The sequence below is a fragment of the Salvelinus alpinus genome, chromosome 24 (genome assembly GCF_045679555.1).
Source record: "Salvelinus alpinus chromosome 24, SLU_Salpinus.1, whole genome shotgun sequence".
In the NCBI taxonomy this organism is placed as follows: Eukaryota; Metazoa; Chordata; class Actinopteri; order Salmoniformes; family Salmonidae; genus Salvelinus; species Salvelinus alpinus.
This window is the reverse complement of record NC_092109.1, coordinates 31,126,039-31,141,653: the sequence shown is the minus strand read 5'-3', so window position 1 is coordinate 31,141,653 and position 15,615 is coordinate 31,126,039. Positions and strand designations below refer to the sequence as shown.

General features: G+C 41.1%; 3 protein-coding genes across 6 annotated transcripts; all 3 read right to left on the bottom strand.

The window, feature by feature from the left end:
• Nucleotides 1-281: 281 nt before the first annotated feature.
• On the bottom strand, nucleotides 282-5,315 carry LOC139552615 (transforming growth factor beta-1 proprotein). 4 transcript variants are annotated; one of them, XM_071364499.1, is made up of 7 exons: nucleotides 3,814-5,308; nucleotides 2,212-2,481; nucleotides 1,907-2,005; nucleotides 1,642-1,792; nucleotides 1,236-1,386; nucleotides 992-1,102; nucleotides 282-849 (listed from the first exon to the last, which is right to left on the bottom strand). In XM_071364499.1, exons 1-7 carry the CDS (start codon nucleotides 4,151-4,153, stop codon nucleotides 802-804), a joined length of 1,170 nt encoding a protein of 389 aa, XP_071220600.1. In that variant the 5' UTR covers nucleotides 4,154-5,308; the 3' UTR covers nucleotides 282-801. The 4 variants fall into 4 exon arrangements, with proteins under 4 accessions (XP_071220600.1, XP_071220601.1, XP_071220602.1 ...); XM_071364500.1 differs by having other exon boundaries at nucleotides 1,907-1,984; nucleotides 3,814-5,306; XM_071364501.1 differs by lacking the exon at nucleotides 1,642-1,792 and having other exon boundaries at nucleotides 3,814-5,315.
• Nucleotides 5,316-6,800: 1,485 nt separating this feature from the next.
• LOC139552614 (B9 domain-containing protein 2) lies at nucleotides 6,801-8,505 on the bottom strand. The gene is made up of 4 exons (XM_071364498.1): nucleotides 8,324-8,505; nucleotides 7,939-8,052; nucleotides 7,705-7,830; nucleotides 6,801-7,552 (listed from the first exon to the last, which is right to left on the bottom strand). The coding sequence occupies exons 2-4, from the start codon at nucleotides 8,024-8,026 to the stop codon at nucleotides 7,239-7,241; spliced, it is 528 nt and encodes a 175-aa protein (XP_071220599.1). The 5' UTR covers nucleotides 8,027-8,052; nucleotides 8,324-8,505; the 3' UTR covers nucleotides 6,801-7,238.
• A 2,052-nt stretch (nucleotides 8,506-10,557) lies between these two features.
• LOC139551956 (uncharacterized) lies at nucleotides 10,558-12,714 on the bottom strand. Its single transcript, XM_071363277.1, has 4 exons — nucleotides 12,130-12,714; nucleotides 11,934-11,967; nucleotides 11,505-11,772; nucleotides 10,558-11,304 (listed from the first exon to the last, which is right to left on the bottom strand). Exons 1-4 carry the CDS (start codon nucleotides 12,510-12,512, stop codon nucleotides 10,958-10,960), a joined length of 1,032 nt encoding a protein of 343 aa, XP_071219378.1. The 5' UTR covers nucleotides 12,513-12,714; the 3' UTR covers nucleotides 10,558-10,957.
• Nucleotides 12,715-15,615: the final 2,901 nt, after the last annotated feature.

The following is a 15,615-nucleotide window of genomic DNA, read 5'->3' as shown; positions in this document are numbered from 1 at the left end:
TGTTTTGGGTCGGGATCTGGAATCAGTTCAAATACCCTGGGAGGTGCAGACAAAGGATCCCCTTTGGGAAAGTTGTATTCCTGGTCATAGTGCTGGTTGTGCTGGTAACTCTCTGATATCCAATAGTTCTTCCCGGCTATACGTAATAACACTTAAGGTTTTCTGGGCTAACAATGTAAGAAATAATACATAAAAAAACAAAATACTGCACAGTTTCCTAAGGGCTTGAAGCGAAGATACCATCTCTATCTGCGCCATCTTGTCAAAGACTTGATAAGTGGTGTGATGCAGATACATTTATTCAAAAGAGAATAATGACAAAAATATTGAGAGGAAGTTGATGCTATTGTACATTCATTATTTTAAGTAGTAAACCCAAACTAATCCCGTCTTAGCCTCTCTCTTTCCTCTACATTTCCCAGGGAGCACAAATACTGCAACACAGTGACAATAAGTCAAGACTATTGACACACCCAGGACATTGACAAGTCTAAACAAAAAAAATTTAAACTCCATAAAGCACTACATATATTTAAAATAAAATAAGAAAACATTAACAAATCACTAAACACAAACAACTGCTGGGAAAAGCTAAATGAAAAATGCAGACTAGAGACACCACCCAAAAACAATTATAATAGTACCCTTCGTAAATGAATGTCTTGACTACATCCTGATTTCCAAGGGACAAGCATTTTACACTAAACCAGCGGCATCAAAAAGGATCAGTCCCCATTTTGTATCTCCATGAGTACAAGGAAATACAATGGACAAGAAAATGTAGAGACATGTGCAGTAATTCTAGCTACACTTGCAGGACTTAACAATCATATTGGACAACTGCTCCACCTGTGAAAAAAAAAGTACATTCAATGGATAGACATTATAAATAAGTATTCAAACCCAGCAGCTGTGTTGACTATGATTTCAATTCGGTGAGGATGTTATGAGAGTTTAATTTGATACTTCTAACTATACAGTATTTACTGACCTTGTGTTGTCTCCCCACATAATAGATAATGGGTAGGGGCTCCAAGACCTGTGGAACACAGCAGGGTTGGGCAGAGGCTCCGGGGTTGTGGTGCTTATACAGAGCCAGTACCTGTGGTTGGGTAAACAACACTAGATATCTCACTGAACAGACCATCTCCCCCCGTGGCTATACAGCGTCTTATTACTGAACACCCCAACTGTAACAATAGGGCCGTCTATAGAAACATGACTGGTAGCATTACCTGGGAATACTTGTTTTCTGTGTTCCATATATAGGTGCAGGGGCCGATGCAGTAGTTAGCAAAGTAGCCCGTGGGTTCATGGATCCACTTCCAGCCCAGGTCCTTACGGAAGTCAATGTAAAGTGTTCGCACACAGCAACTCTCCGATTTACTGGGGGATACACACACCTGTGAGTTATACACCTTATTTCTTACAAACAGGGAGTTAACAGGGAAATAACGGGGAGTTAACAGGGCGCTAACAGGGAGCTAACAGGGCGTTAAGAGGGTGTTAACAGGGCCTCTAAGTAGGTCTACAGTATATCTATCTGCCAAAAGAGATTCACTTTGTTAGTACACATTTAAGAGACATGAATTGATCATTCTAAATGTGCTCTTGGGCCAGTGGAATAAAGGATAGTCTCACTCTGAGCAGATCTCTTCAGTAGTGGTTTGTCGTTTCTTCCGAGAGCTAAGCTGGCTGTGGCGTTCCACAGGAAGTGACATCAGTAAAATGTGAGGCTTTGATGGCATTTTCATGGCTAGTGTTTCTGTATCTCCCCTCAGCTTGTTCATCCCTATCGTATAAAACATTGACACCTGTCAGGCAAGAGATTCACAGTGGAGGTTTTGGCAGAAAACGTATGGCTCGAGTTGATTTCAATACAGTGAATGGAGTAAACTGCAAATACCTGATATTTCGAAGAGGAATTCCTCCATTGTTTTCCCACAATCACAAGGCAACTTCAATTGGAATCCCTGCTCCTCTCCTGTGAAGTGTTGCACAAATACTAATATAATGGTGTATCAAACTTATTTTTAAACCTGAAGGAATAGGTATACTGTTTTAGGTGTAAAAGTCTGATGGACAGTTCTTTCACATGCTTTGTCACTTCAATCAGACACAGATTTGTAACAGGATATGATTGTCTGTATTGCAACATACTGTTTGTGTTATGTAATTATATCTACAACCGTAAAGAAAATTGTAACTTACCAGCCCCTTGCAGCCACTCATTCAGAGTCTGTGTAACATCAAAGGACACCCAGCGATTGGCCCATTCCTTGGAGACAAAATGGGACTTCAGGTAACGTGCCTTATCTCCAACTCCTCTGTAGAGTTCCAGCCTCTGCTCAATGCCATCGTTCATGCCACGGTTCTTGATGAGGAGACGGAGCTCAGCTTGAGAGAGCAGTCGATCAGTCCCCAGTACTGACCGCATCTCAGACATGTTGAAGAGCATCTGGTGCTTACTGGTGTTCTCACCTTGGAAAGGAGAGTCAATATGATTTTTTGTACTTTCTACTACTGGACCTGTCAGTGCGGGAGGGGGTGTATAGAGAAAGAAAGAGAAACCGAAAGAGAAGCTGCATTTTACCATAGTACTGGTAATAAAACTATTGTGGATAGATTCTGTTATATAAAGGCACTCTCAGAGAGAGGCGAATGCAGTTTCAGGTTTGGCCTCAAATGCTATCTGCCGGAGCCAAAATTACCCCTGTGAGTCTGTAACAATAATTACACATTGACAGGGACGCTGAGGAAGTGAGGCTCTGCTCTGGAAGCTAGATCACACCATGCTGCTGTATTACAATAAACCAACGGCATCAAAAAGGATCTAATCAGAGGGCACGGTCCTGAGAGATTCTGGCGCAAACCTAACCTGCTCAGAGTTACTGCCTGGACAACAAGTTTACACTGTAGCGATGTATACTGTCTTTTAGACAAAAAGGGGGAAGGACCCAGCAAAGGGAAGGAAACATCTGGTAGGGAGAGGTAAAAGGTTGACGCAGGCCGTGGTTTTACACACAGCAGACAGTGCCATTGCAGTCAGTTCAGTAAACCAATGGAAGAAACACCCATTTTCAGTCAACAACCTTATCTAAAGGACATAATTATACAAATGTACACCCTAAAAATGATCCGCCAACTGCAGTTTATGCATTTGCTCTGTCATAAACTACAGCACCACTTCAAATGTATCTTATTCACGACATGCGACAAGGTTGAAATAGCCTTAATAATAATTTGCATGTCTACCAAACCTCTCTGCATCATCCTGCGCTCCTCAATCCAGGGTGGTGAAAAGTTAGACACATGCTACATGGTATACAGAGATAGCAGCCCTTTTATTTTTGAGGGCAGAACCGGAGTCATTTAACAGCACGTACTAAGTCAAGTGTTCCTTCCTGCCAGCTATTCAGATAACCAGAATAAGCACACAGTAATCAGTCAGAGGAAACCACTGGCCCCATCCATCTGTCTTACCCTCCACATTGTAAGTGACAATATGGTCTAATGTTATTTCACTCCAAATATGGGTGCGATGATCAAAGATTATGACAACAAGCAAAATATATACAATGCCTACTTTTTTGCATTGCTATGCAATTACCATGGTGAAGGCCTGTGGTTAGCTAGGATTTATATCTTAAATCGACCTTTGAAGATCCCCCTACACACATCAACCATTTAACACGCCTATACTTGACTGAAGTGAGGCTAGAGAAGCATCCACTTTAACTTGACAAGCCAGAGCCTGTGTAAGCAGCAGGATGTGTGTGCATGTAGACAGCATGCATGGATATATCTACTCACTTTGTTTCATGTTGAACTTGTGGACCTCCTTTGCAAAGTATGCCTCCTCCTCTGCATCCGGATTAGGCGGTATGTACGTCTTCACCTGCTCCTCACTCAGCTCCACTGTGCTGTTGTAGATGGACATCAGGGAAGCTGGGACCTCCTCAGTGTCTCCCTCCTGGTCAATCTCTGGCTCCTTGGGCAGCCGCAGCTTGCTCAGTATCTGTCCACGGATGGCCTCAATACGTTTCCTCTTCACCAGCTCCAAGTCCAGAGACTTACAGGTGGACATGGTGTCACTCCGGCACACATATTCCAACATCAATAAGGCAGTCAGCATCAAACACACTGCCCTCATTGCACACTTTAAAGAGGAACAATGTCTATGACAGCAGGCTTTCAGAGTTGACTATTATGTGGATTTACCGTCCTGTTTGAGCCTGTTGCATGAGCTGATTTCAATGTACTTCTCCTGCTGCTGTCACAACAACCCAGGAGGCTTCAGTATCTCAAGTTGAGCTCCTCAGAGACTGGTGCTAGCTCTTGAGCCGAGGTCAGATCCCGGACTAGAACCACATAGAGTTCACCACCAAAAGAGCTCAGCCTAAACTGAGTCACTCTCTCGCTGGCATGGTGCCTCACAGACTCTCACAGTGCTCCCTAGAGGCCGTCTCAATTCATGAATGAATGAACTACAGCACATCACCACATTACTCCCCGTGCCTGGGACCCAATTTAAAATAACAAACAAGCTCTTAGGAGACTGAACTGAGATTTGGAAAGTAACAGAGGAAAATCTCAATGAAAATTGTCAAGCTGTCTCAACTGTCTTCCCAACTCTCTATAAAAATGTGTTTATGTTAAAATCAGTTAACAAATTGTTTTGGCAAATGTGACAGTCTCTTCCTACAACGTTATTGAATATAAGTTTTAGTCAGCTGACTCACTTCTTTCATCAGATAAACTGCTTCAGACTAAGCCAAAGCAAAGGGCCATATCATTAGTCTAGAAGAGCACAATATTGACAAATGTAAATGTATAAACCAGTTCTACATAAATACATGCACACAAAATACCGTATTGCATAAAGCACAAGAAATGTTGTAAAAAAAAATTTAAAAACTTCCTAGCTTCAATTACTTAACCATTTAAAATGTTCCAAGACCGATGCTGTGTCATTCACTAGATGCACTTTCCCATGCTAAACTTGAGAGAACACTCAAGACAGAGGTCCACCACAAAAAAAATGAAAGAGCAGAGTAGACATCATAACAGCGTCATCTAACTCACCCACACAGTTACAGCTCAGGCCCGCCTCCTTCTCTAGTCTACTATATCCAGATCCAGTCAATTAAAACGTTTCAGACTAAGACAAAGATATAAGAAAAAAACAATACACCGTAGAAAACCATCTACCCTATTAGACCCTAGAGTTGTTCGTTTTAGCAGCCATCATCAGCCACTGATCTTTTCATTCCAGTTCCTGTTGCTTTTCTGTCTAGTTCCTGCCCTCTTGCACTAAAACAGTATGAAGCTCTAAGTCCAGGAAGTGAGCAGCATTGTGAAACATCTGCCATTTCAAAGTACAGGGTTGCTGTTTCCTTTAACTTTGCCGGAAGGCAAGACACATGTAAGAACTTAAATCAAATCAAATTGTATTTGTCACATGCGCCGAATACAATAGGTGTAGACCTTACAGTGAAATTCTTACTTACAAGCCCTCAACCAACAATGCAGTTAAGAAAAATACCAAAAAAAATACCAAAGAGCAGCAGTAAAATAACAATAGCGAGGCTATATATAAGGGGTACCGGTACAGAGTTAATGTGCAGGGGCACCGGTTAGTTGAGGTAATATGTACATGGAGGTAGAGTTAAAGTGACTATGCATAGATAATAAACAGAGAGTAGCAGCAGCGAAAAAAAGGGGGGGGGGGGGGCAATGCAAATAGTCTGAGTGGCCATTTGATTAGACGTTCAGGAGTCTTATGGCTTGGGGGTAGAAGCTGTTTAGAATCCTCTTGGACCTAGACTTGGCGCTCCGAGGATCACCGTGGCGGATGTGTTGTTACCTACCCTTACCCCCTGGGGGCGGCTCGTCAGGAAGTCCATGATCCAGGTGCAGAGGGAGGTGTTTAGTCCCAGGGTCCTTAGCTTAGTGATGAGCTTTGAGGGCACTATGGTGTTGAACGCTGAGCTGTAGTCAATGAATAGCATTTTCACATAGGTGTTCATTTTGTCCAGGTGTGAAAGGGCAGTGTGGAGTGCAATAGAGATTGCATCATCTGTGGATCTGTTGGGGCGGTTTGCAAATTGGAGTGGGTCTAGGGTTTCTGGGATAATGGTGTTGATGTGAGCCATGACCAGCCTTTCAAAGCACTTCATGGCTACAGACGTGTGCTACCGGTCAGTAGTAATTTAGGCAGGTTACCTTAGTGTCCTTGGGCACAGCGACTTTGGTGGTCTGCTTGAAACATGTTGGCATTACAGACTCAGACAGGGAAGACACTTGCCAGTTGGTCAGCGCATGTTTGGAGTACACGTCCTGGTAATCCATCTGCGGCCTTGTGAATGTTGACCTGTTTAAAGGTCTTACTCACATCAGCTACAGAGAGCGAGATCACAGTCGTCCGCAGCAGATGATGCTCTCATGCATGTTTCAGTGTTACTTGCCTCGAAGCGAGCATAGAAGTCATTTAGCTTGTCTGGTAGGCTTGTGTTAACTGGTTGATTTGCTAAATTCAATAGACCTGCAAGTGCTAAAAACAGAGTATCATCCAAATAGACTGACATGGATACAATATATTCGTAGTTAATATATTTTGTCTCACCTCTGTGTTTACCACCTACTATCAAACATTAATAATAAGTACTTCATAATATTACAGAAAATATTGATGAGTGAATTAATTGTGCCTATCAGTAATGGCATTTGCAAGCCTAACTTTGAGTGAATATTTGTACAGCAAAAAGATGTAAGTTAGGTTAAAGATCAAAGGTGTCAGGTTTGGTACATTGTATTGATTTATTTACATAATTCTACTATATAAAACCCAAGGAATTCATAGAAAAGTATCAAACTGAAATTAAGTGCAGTACAAAATCTGTCTCGCATTGTTTAAAATACAACCTCGATTATATGAAATGTTCTAAAAAAATATTGACAATCGGGAAGGCAGATGGTGTTGAAAGGCTCACCCCACCCAACCACCACACACACGCCGCCGGTGGAGAAACAGGGGACATACCTACATTTGCATGTTGGGTTCTCCTCAGCATGTATGCCACATCAACGCATCTCACAAGGCAAAATATCTCATCTGACCTTATTTTATGTACCCCGGTGCAGATATGGTCCAAATCTACACCGCCCCCACGAACTAACAATACAATGCTCCATTCAGGCTTCCCTCCATTCACCCTTCGCTGTCCCATCTCTACATTTCAGCTCTCTACACCATATCTGTCAAAGTGTCGCATGATGATGCCTAGCTCCAGCTCCACAGTGCCCATAGCAACTGTGTGCAGCCTATATCTGTCCGCCCCACTGTATACGAGGTCTGGGGAGCGCAGCTGGGGACCGCCACCCACAAAGGTTTGAGCTATCTGCTCTTGCCAGGATCCCAGTGGTCTCCAGGTCACACAGCGTACATGGTGGTGCCCTGGGCTGGAGGGCACATGGCAATATCCATAACCATACAGCTGACAGCGCCCAAATGAATCCTGGTGCCAAACCTGCAGGTGAAGCTTGGGCCAACCTGAAGGGGAATAAAAGACAAATGAGTCTTACCCTGGTATTACCCTGAAAACTAGGCTTGGTAGATGTGACTATGTATATACTGTAGCTAGCTTTCGATTTACATCTGTGATGAACTGTTACTTTGAAATTGCCAGGAAGCTAGTTTGTTACCTTGCAGTCCTTTAGTGGTGTAGTGCAGATCAATGGGATGACTCCAGTATGCCATATCCCCCGTCTGAGGCAAATCCACCTGGGTCTGCCCCTCCTTCAGGCCAGAGAGAAGTCTCCATGCACCTCCTTACATAACGAGATAAGTGTTGTTGGAAACTGAGAATCACAACCATAACGGATAAGGTAAAGTACACATCATACTCAATGAAATAATCTGATTATAACGAAAAACACCTGTATGAATTCCCCATTTACAGAAGAGACTGCTCTGAGGGAAGCCGCTAGCCCCAACGATCTGACCGATAATGTGCAACTCTGCCATTACCGGTATCTGTGCAGCTCCTTTGCCTGCAGGTAGAGAACATAATAACGTTGAATTGGTGTAAATCTCTGTTTACAGTCACTAGCTAGCTGGGATTAACGTTAGTTAAGAGTAACGTTATAGCTAGCTGGCTAACGTTAGCTAGCCTCGTAGGGTCAAAAGATACATTCGTCAACATAGCTGGCCTGCAAAATGGTTGTTGGTTAGCTAGCAAGCTAGCACATTTGATTAGCTAACGTTTCAACAATTTATATAAAACATTGCCAGTGAAAAACAATAATAATGTAAAAAACATACCCCAAGGATTCACTTAGATGAAAATCCCGAGGCCACCATGATCCTCATTTCCTTGGAAACCAAACAGGAAACTACGGAAGCTGACGATAGAAAGCAGGCAAAACGCGCATTCAAAATCCACAGATTGACTGCTCTGTTCCCTTCCTTCGACAGTCAGTATGGATTTTTGGATGACCTTGTAGGAAACTAGGGAAATTAATTGTCCACTAGTTTATTGCCATGGAAATGTTTTCTTACACATACACTGCACAATAGTATAGCTGGCTGTGTACATTTCTATCAATAAAATATATGTAATGTAGGGGAGAGTGGTGTCAGTTGAGCCAAATGGTCTATGCGTGCACCACCCTTGTTTCTAGGAAACAATGCACAAAATGTATATTTTGACCAAATATTTAGGATGAGGTCCTCATTTCATGTAGTCTGTGAAGGAAGAAACCACGTGGGAAAAAGTGGTAAGCAAGTTATGTCCAAATAATGGATTTTCACCAAGTCAAATTAATATATTGTGTTAAAGATTTCATGATGCTTGCTTGTATCTAATCAAAAATAGATCATTTTAGGATTGTTTTATACATCAGTTGGGGTCTCTATAAGCTTCAATATGTTGCCCTAAACCTAGCATCAGTGGTGGAAAAAGTTGCCAAATGTTATACTTGAGTAAAACTATGTATATCTTAATAGAAAATGACTCAAGTAAAAGTGAAAGTCACCCAGAAAAATACTACTTGAGTAAAAGTTTTAAAGTATTTGGTTTTAAATATACTTATGTTTCAAAAGTAAATGTAATTGATAAAATATACTTAAGTATCAAAAGTAAAAGTATAAATCATTTAACATTTCTTATATTAAGCAAACCAGACAGCACAATGAAAAAAATTAAAAATAAATTACAGATAGCCAGAGGCACACTCCAACACTCAGACATAATTTACAAGTGAAGAATTTGTGTTTAATGAGTCCGCCAGATCAGAGGCAGCAGGGATGACCAGGGATGTTCACTTGATAAATGCGTGAAATTGACAGTAAAAGTAAAAGTTGTCAAAAATATAAATAGTCATGTACAGATACCCCAAAAAACTACTTAAGTAGTACTTTAAAATATTTTTACTTAAGTATTTCATACCACTGCCTAGCAGGAAGTGCATCCTTTTAGCTGTGTGGGCTAATATAGTCTAAATGTTTGCCTTGGGTAAGTTTAGCCAATGGCTATGGGGTAAGTTGAGCCAATATGTGAGCCAATATGGTTGAGCCAATATGGTTGAGCCAATATGGTTGAGCCAATATGGTTGAGCCAATGGCAAGTTGAGCAAATGTCAGTGTTTCTTCCCAGACTTAATGCAAAGTATTATCGCTGGGATATGAGGTAACAACAGGGCCTGGCCTATGTCAAAAGTGTAAAAAAAAGTACAATGGTTTTTTTTAGGTGATAAGCCTGTATTGAAATATGCTTAAAATTGCACTATGCAGAAATCGCTCCACCATTTCCTGGTTGATAAAACTCTAATAGTCGCCTAATTTCAGTTTATTTGACAAAATAACTTAGTATAGTATGGAGAATCATTGTACCATCTAAACCACTGTGAAATATATTTTCCATAACCAAAACTATTGTTGTTTCAGCTGTTTGAAGCTGGTGAAACAAAAACAAAATGAATAGAGCAAAACCAAAACTTAAGAACAGGAAGCATAGAAATAGCACACAGAAACAGATATACCGCTTCTTAGACTTGCTTTCAAGTAGGATGATAGATCTATAACTCACATTTATATGTCGATTTGGTCGGGTCGCCCAAAAAGCTACATATTGCCACTTTAAAATGATTGAAAGACAAGAAAGTGATTGTTATTGTGTTGAATTGTGTTTGTGAAATAAAGATAGACATGGTTTTAAAAGGGTAGTGGTAATATTTCATTCAGTACAGTCATTTGTAGGCGGCTAAATTTACCCCATACCTGGTAAGTTGTGCCAAGAGACCACTTTTTTTGTACAAGCTATGTTTTCAAAATTGTAATGTTTACATTAATTGTGATTATTTCCAGGGATACACAACATTCATAAATATATGTAGATATCTTTTAAATAAATAATACTATATTTCCCTTGACAGAGTGACGCTGAATGTAAAACATTGCTCCACTTACCCCACTCACCCCTAATGTGATGATGCATTAATGTGTGCTAGGCTACACAAGGCTGCGTATTGCTCGCTATGGGAATGAAAGAGACAAGAAAGCACAAAACATTTTCTATCGAACACTGGCATTTATTTAAGCAACATATAAATAAGGAAACGAAACAATGACAATGAACTTAGCTAACACATGGCAGAGCAAAAGTTAAGGAGATAGGTGTGGGGCAAATAGTTATAAAGACAAGATATGCTTACATTACGTTACTTAAAACGGCATCAAGAAATCCACGCTCTCTCCATAGCCAGAGGGTGACAGCAGACAGGTTGTAATCAAATAAATTATATCAAAGATAAGATAAAATAGCTCAAATGTTTTGCATCAGTACATATCACTTACAAAGGGTGGCAACAATAAGAGGCAATTATTGCCCTTGTATTTTCATAAAGGATGAACAGGAGGATTGAAAGTCTTGACGGTAGGTAAATCATCATTTCCCCCCTAGAATGAAAATCCCCCACAGTCAAAGGCATCAAAGTCTGAGTCTGCCCCCTCAAAGTCAAAGCTGTGGAAGTGAGGAGAGTCAACAACAGTCTGGTTGCAGGAGTGGTATGCCCCTGCTGAGCCCAGGTTAGAGAAGTCTGTGGTGGGCGGCAGGTCAGGAGGCCTTACGTCAGGATTAGCAGGAGAGCATGCACCCAGGTAACCCATGGCAGAGGAAGCAGCGGCCCCTCCCATCAGCAGATACACAGCCCTCACTGCCTGGGCATCATGGCTGGTGCCATGGCGCAGACAGCCCACTGAACGACTAGTCCCTTTGTCCCTCTTCATGTGGGGAGATTTCTGACCTGTGGTGGAGGGTGGAGAGAATGTCATGCACATCCTTAGTTGCTGTCTACTCTACGCCACTGGACTGCAGGCTTATTTTTCTACAGACTCAACCAAAGAAAAACTGAAACAGTCACGTAGACAGTGGTTAAATTAATTCAGAGACAAAATTGCATAAACAAGTTTGTATAGTAATGTCCGTAAGTCCTGTATTTCTCACCATTTTCCTTTTGTTGAATGTCGCCTGTGGTTGGCCCAGGAGAATTTGGCCCAGCAGAGATTAAGCCAGGAGAGGTTGGCCCAGGAGATCTCGGCCCAGGAGATCTTGGCCCAGGGTATCTTGGCCCAGGAGATAAGATCTCCATATCACTGAGCGGTGGAGTTGGGGAATCTTTGTCAGAAATGGGGTCTGGAAGCGGGTCTCTGTCAGTGATGCATCGTGTCGAAGCATTATGGCGTCTACAGGAGGACATTGGTGACGATACACTCTGTAGAGTAGAAAATTGTATAGCTGTGATATCAAACCGTTGAGGAAGAATATCCTACCTCTTGCAATGCTATCGCACACAGTCACATCACTGACAACATTCCCAGTTTGTTCAAATGAGGAGGGCGAATTAAGATTCAAATTAAGGAGGCATAGACTCACCTCTCGCACTTTCCTCAGCATGTTGACCCATTGACTGAGGAGAGAATATGACACATTATTACTTCAGTAATACTCAGAACATAGTTTCATCGACGTGAGATGAAAGAAAGTAAATCGCTGACACTGCACAATGGTGCCAACTCCAGTAATCCCCATCCCACCCCAGCCTCTATCTCACATTGCTCTGCCAACTGACCTGCAGTCTTCTGCGTTGTCAGCCAGTAGCAGCAGGAACTTCTCCTGAGGCAGGATCAGAGCAAAGCAGCAGTCCCTGCGTCCTCCAGAGGGCAGCTTGGGCAGGTCCAGGATCTCCCTGCCCTCCACGATGGCCTCACAGCCCCCCTGCAATGCCACCATCTGGTCAGGAGGGGACACTGCATCGCGACTCACCAACATACAGCCGTCAGCTGTCAATATGAGGTACCTCTCCTTCCATTGTTTGAACATAAAGCCACCTGGAAGTGAGAGGTGGAGGTTGGTAGCGCAGGGGACAGGAAGCAGGAAGAGTGCATGATGGATGGTGAGAGAGCGGAACAAACAAAGATGAAGCTCTTTAGAGGCACTTAGGACTACATACATTTTTCAGAACAGAAATATTTAACACCCAAAGCACGATGGCAGGATTAACCATGTGTGTTAGGTCTATACTTTTGTTTCAAAGCAGATTTGTTTAAGACTACCAAGAAACACTCTGTGTGACTCTGATTTAGCCCACTGCAGTACAAGGTTAAACTAACTTTTTCACAATGATGATGATGATGGAAGCAGTGTGCCAGTGGTTACAAACATGTCCACTCTCTGCTTCCTATTCTCTCCTCCTTTAGGATTAAAACAAGTCACATGGTTGGAGGATCAAGAGGGGCTGGACCAAGCAGATAATACTGCCTATAGCGTGCACTTGAACTAGAATAAACAGTGCCACACATCTGGATCCACTCACTACATCTGCAAACCAAAGTGATGCACTTCATCAGAGCATATAGAACAATCAGTACAGGACAGGAGATAGTCTGAACAGCTGTTAGCCCACTAGCATATGGCATTTGACTGCATCATATGACCATGTCCTAGTTAATTGATACAAATGATGTGGTCTGATCTACTAATCTATTCTTGATCTATTCCTGCCCTAGATTGTCTGTGCCAGAACTCCAAAGCACTATTTTTCTCTGCATTTGCCCAACTAATTCCACGTTATGCAATGCATGGTATGTTGATGGAACATGCCCCACTTATTTTACATCAACAGATTTTTTTCCCACCTAGTCAGCTCTGAGATTCAAACCAGCATCCTTTCAGTTATTGGCCCAACGAGCTTAACCACTAGGCTACCTGCCGCCCACTCCTAAGTGTCCTGTACTTAGTCACAATTTATACATGCTGTATTGATGCCCGTAAAACTCAATAGATCTAGCTTAGCACCGGACATAGACTGTAAAACATTTCCCCGTTGTCATAATGCAAAAGAAGCTTGTCTGTTTATGCTAGCCATCATCTAATAAATATTTCTATGGATTTTACATAGACTTCAATTTTGTCCCAAAACACACAACTGAAGATAATCATTATTTTACAGAAATTAATACATTTAAAAAAAAACATCCATTAAATGTACATTACAATAATAATTAAAGTAACGTCCTACCAATTATTACTACTAAACAAAAATAATGAAGTAAAAGAGAGGAGAACTAGTGTCTTACCATACTTCCTGAGAAATCCACGGTGAATCCCTGCAACACTCATATTTAAAGGTTAGCCTCCATGAGAGACAAGGCGCAAGAGATGGAGAGAGCGATGGCTGTATTTAGGAAGAGTGCAAATGGGCGAGTGAGCATGCCTGTGTGTGTTTGGTATGTTTTAGTGCCGAGGCATAATCCCCATTCAGCTGGAGCATCCCACACAGGGGCAGTTCAGAAGCTTGGAACTAGATTGGGTTTACTGTCCTTAGGCAAGCCAAGTACAATCACGTAAACAACACATGCCAGTGCAAATCAAAAGTATAATACTGAAGTATGAATGGTCAAATCTAATGCAAAATTCCTAACCTACAAAATGAGTCTAACCATTTGTGCAACATTTTCATAGCCTAACCTATAGCCTAACCATTTGTGCAACATTTTCACTCATGCATATAGAATTAGAGAAAGCACGCATTCACTGGGTAAAGCACATATAATCTGTACTGTCTATTGTGCTATTACTGACATGATGCATAACCACCAGCTTCTCTCTTCTCTTGAGCCACTTGATAATATTTCCTATCGATACTTGCATGCACTAAAATCACTAAAACTTGCACTATGACTCAGTGATTCAAGTTCTCAATCAATAAAACATGCACTATGACTCAGTGATTTAAATTCTCAATCACTAAAACATGTACTATGACTCAGTGATTCAAGTTCTCAATCAATAAAACATGCACTATGACTCAGTGATTCATGTTCTCAATCAATAAAACATGTACTATGACTCAGTGATTCAAGTTCTCAATCAATAAAACATGCACTATGACTCAGTGATTTAAATTCTCAATCACTAAAACATGTACTATGACTCAGTGATTCAAGTTATCAATCAATAAAACATGTACTATGACTCAGTGATTCAAGTTCTCAATCACTAAAACATGTACTATGACTCAGTGATTCAAGTTCTCAATCAATAAAACATGTACTATGACTCAGTGATTCAAGTTCTCAATCACTAAAACATGTACTATGACTCAGTGATTCATGTTCTCAATCACTAAAACATGTACTATGACTCAGTGATTCAAGTTCTCAATCAATAAAACATGCACTATGACTCAGTGATTCATGTTCTCAATCAATAAAACATGTACTATGACTCAGTGATTCAAGTTCTCAATCACTAAAACATGTACTATGACTCAGTGATTCAAGTTCTCAATCAATAAAACATGCACTATGACTCAGTGATTCATGTTCTCAATCAATAAAACATGTACTATGACTCAGTGATTCAAGTTCTCAATCAATAAAACATGCACTATGACTCAGTGATTCATGTTCTCAATCAATAAAACATGCACTATGACTCAGTGATTTAAATTCTCAATCACTAAAACATGTACAATGACTCTGTGATTCATGTTCTCAATCAATAAAATATGCACTATGACTCAGTGATTTAAATCCTCAATAATTGGTGTATTTCTTAATCTTAATCCCATTAACACTTTCATGTGAAGTCAACAACAACCCCCTGTGGTGGGGTGCAATGAGATCCCATTGACAATCCCTCACTGTCTTCTGACCCCAGATTATGGCGGCCGCAAGGGATTGCTGTATCTCACCACAGATGGTTTGTGGGAAATAGGAATGGACAGACTGATACCATGTTAATCTTTAATAATCTATGTGAATGTTGCAGCATAAATCCCATATGGTTTTAAAATATCATACATAGAACAGACATTAAGCATTTTGCTGCAGGATAACAGTCATTCACATCTCTGCAGATAAACACTTTATTTGTTTGTTTTTCATAAGAACTTTAACAATGAAAACTGACATTAAGTTTTCTCATACGTGCATCCATCCTTTATCATATGCTAGCATATTCTTTCATACGAAGATGTGCTTTTCTGTCATTCATTATTTGAATATCCAGATGAGAGATCATGTATAACATCTTGTTTTTCAAGCCTGGCTCT

Coding starts and splice junctions, on each gene's coding strand:
- LOC139552615 (XM_071364499.1), bottom strand. CDS start 4,153: ATGAGGGCAGTGTGTTTGATGCTGACTGCCTTATTGATGTTGGAATAT. Junction 1,387..1,641: donor ACTGAAGAGATCTGCTCAGA/GTGAGACTATCC, acceptor TGTATCCCCCAG/TAAATCGGAGAGTTGCTGTG. Junction 1,103..1,235: donor CAGAAAACAAGTATTCCCAG/GTAATGCTACCA, acceptor ACCCAACCACAG/GTACTGGCTCTGTATAAGCA.
- LOC139552614 (XM_071364498.1), bottom strand. CDS start 8,026: ATGGCAGAGTTGCACATTATCGGTCAGATCGTTGGGGCTAGCGGCTTC. Junction 7,831..7,938: donor TAAATGGGGAATTCATACAG/GTGTTTTTCGTT, acceptor TCGTTATGTAAG/GAGGTGCATGGAGACTTCTC. Junction 7,553..7,704: donor CACCACTAAAGGACTGCAAG/GTAACAAACTAG, acceptor ATTCCCCTTCAG/GTTGGCCCAAGCTTCACCTG.
- LOC139551956 (XM_071363277.1), bottom strand. CDS start 12,512: ATGTATGTAGTCCTAAGTGCCTCTAAAGAGCTTCATCTTTGTTTGTTC. Junction 11,968..12,129: donor GACAACGCAGAAGACTGCAG/GTCAGTTGGCAG, acceptor TTCTCTCCTCAG/TCAATGGGTCAACATGCTGA. Junction 11,773..11,933: donor TGCTGAGGAAAGTGCGAGAG/GTGAGTCTATGC, acceptor TCTACTCTACAG/AGTGTATCGTCACCAATGTC.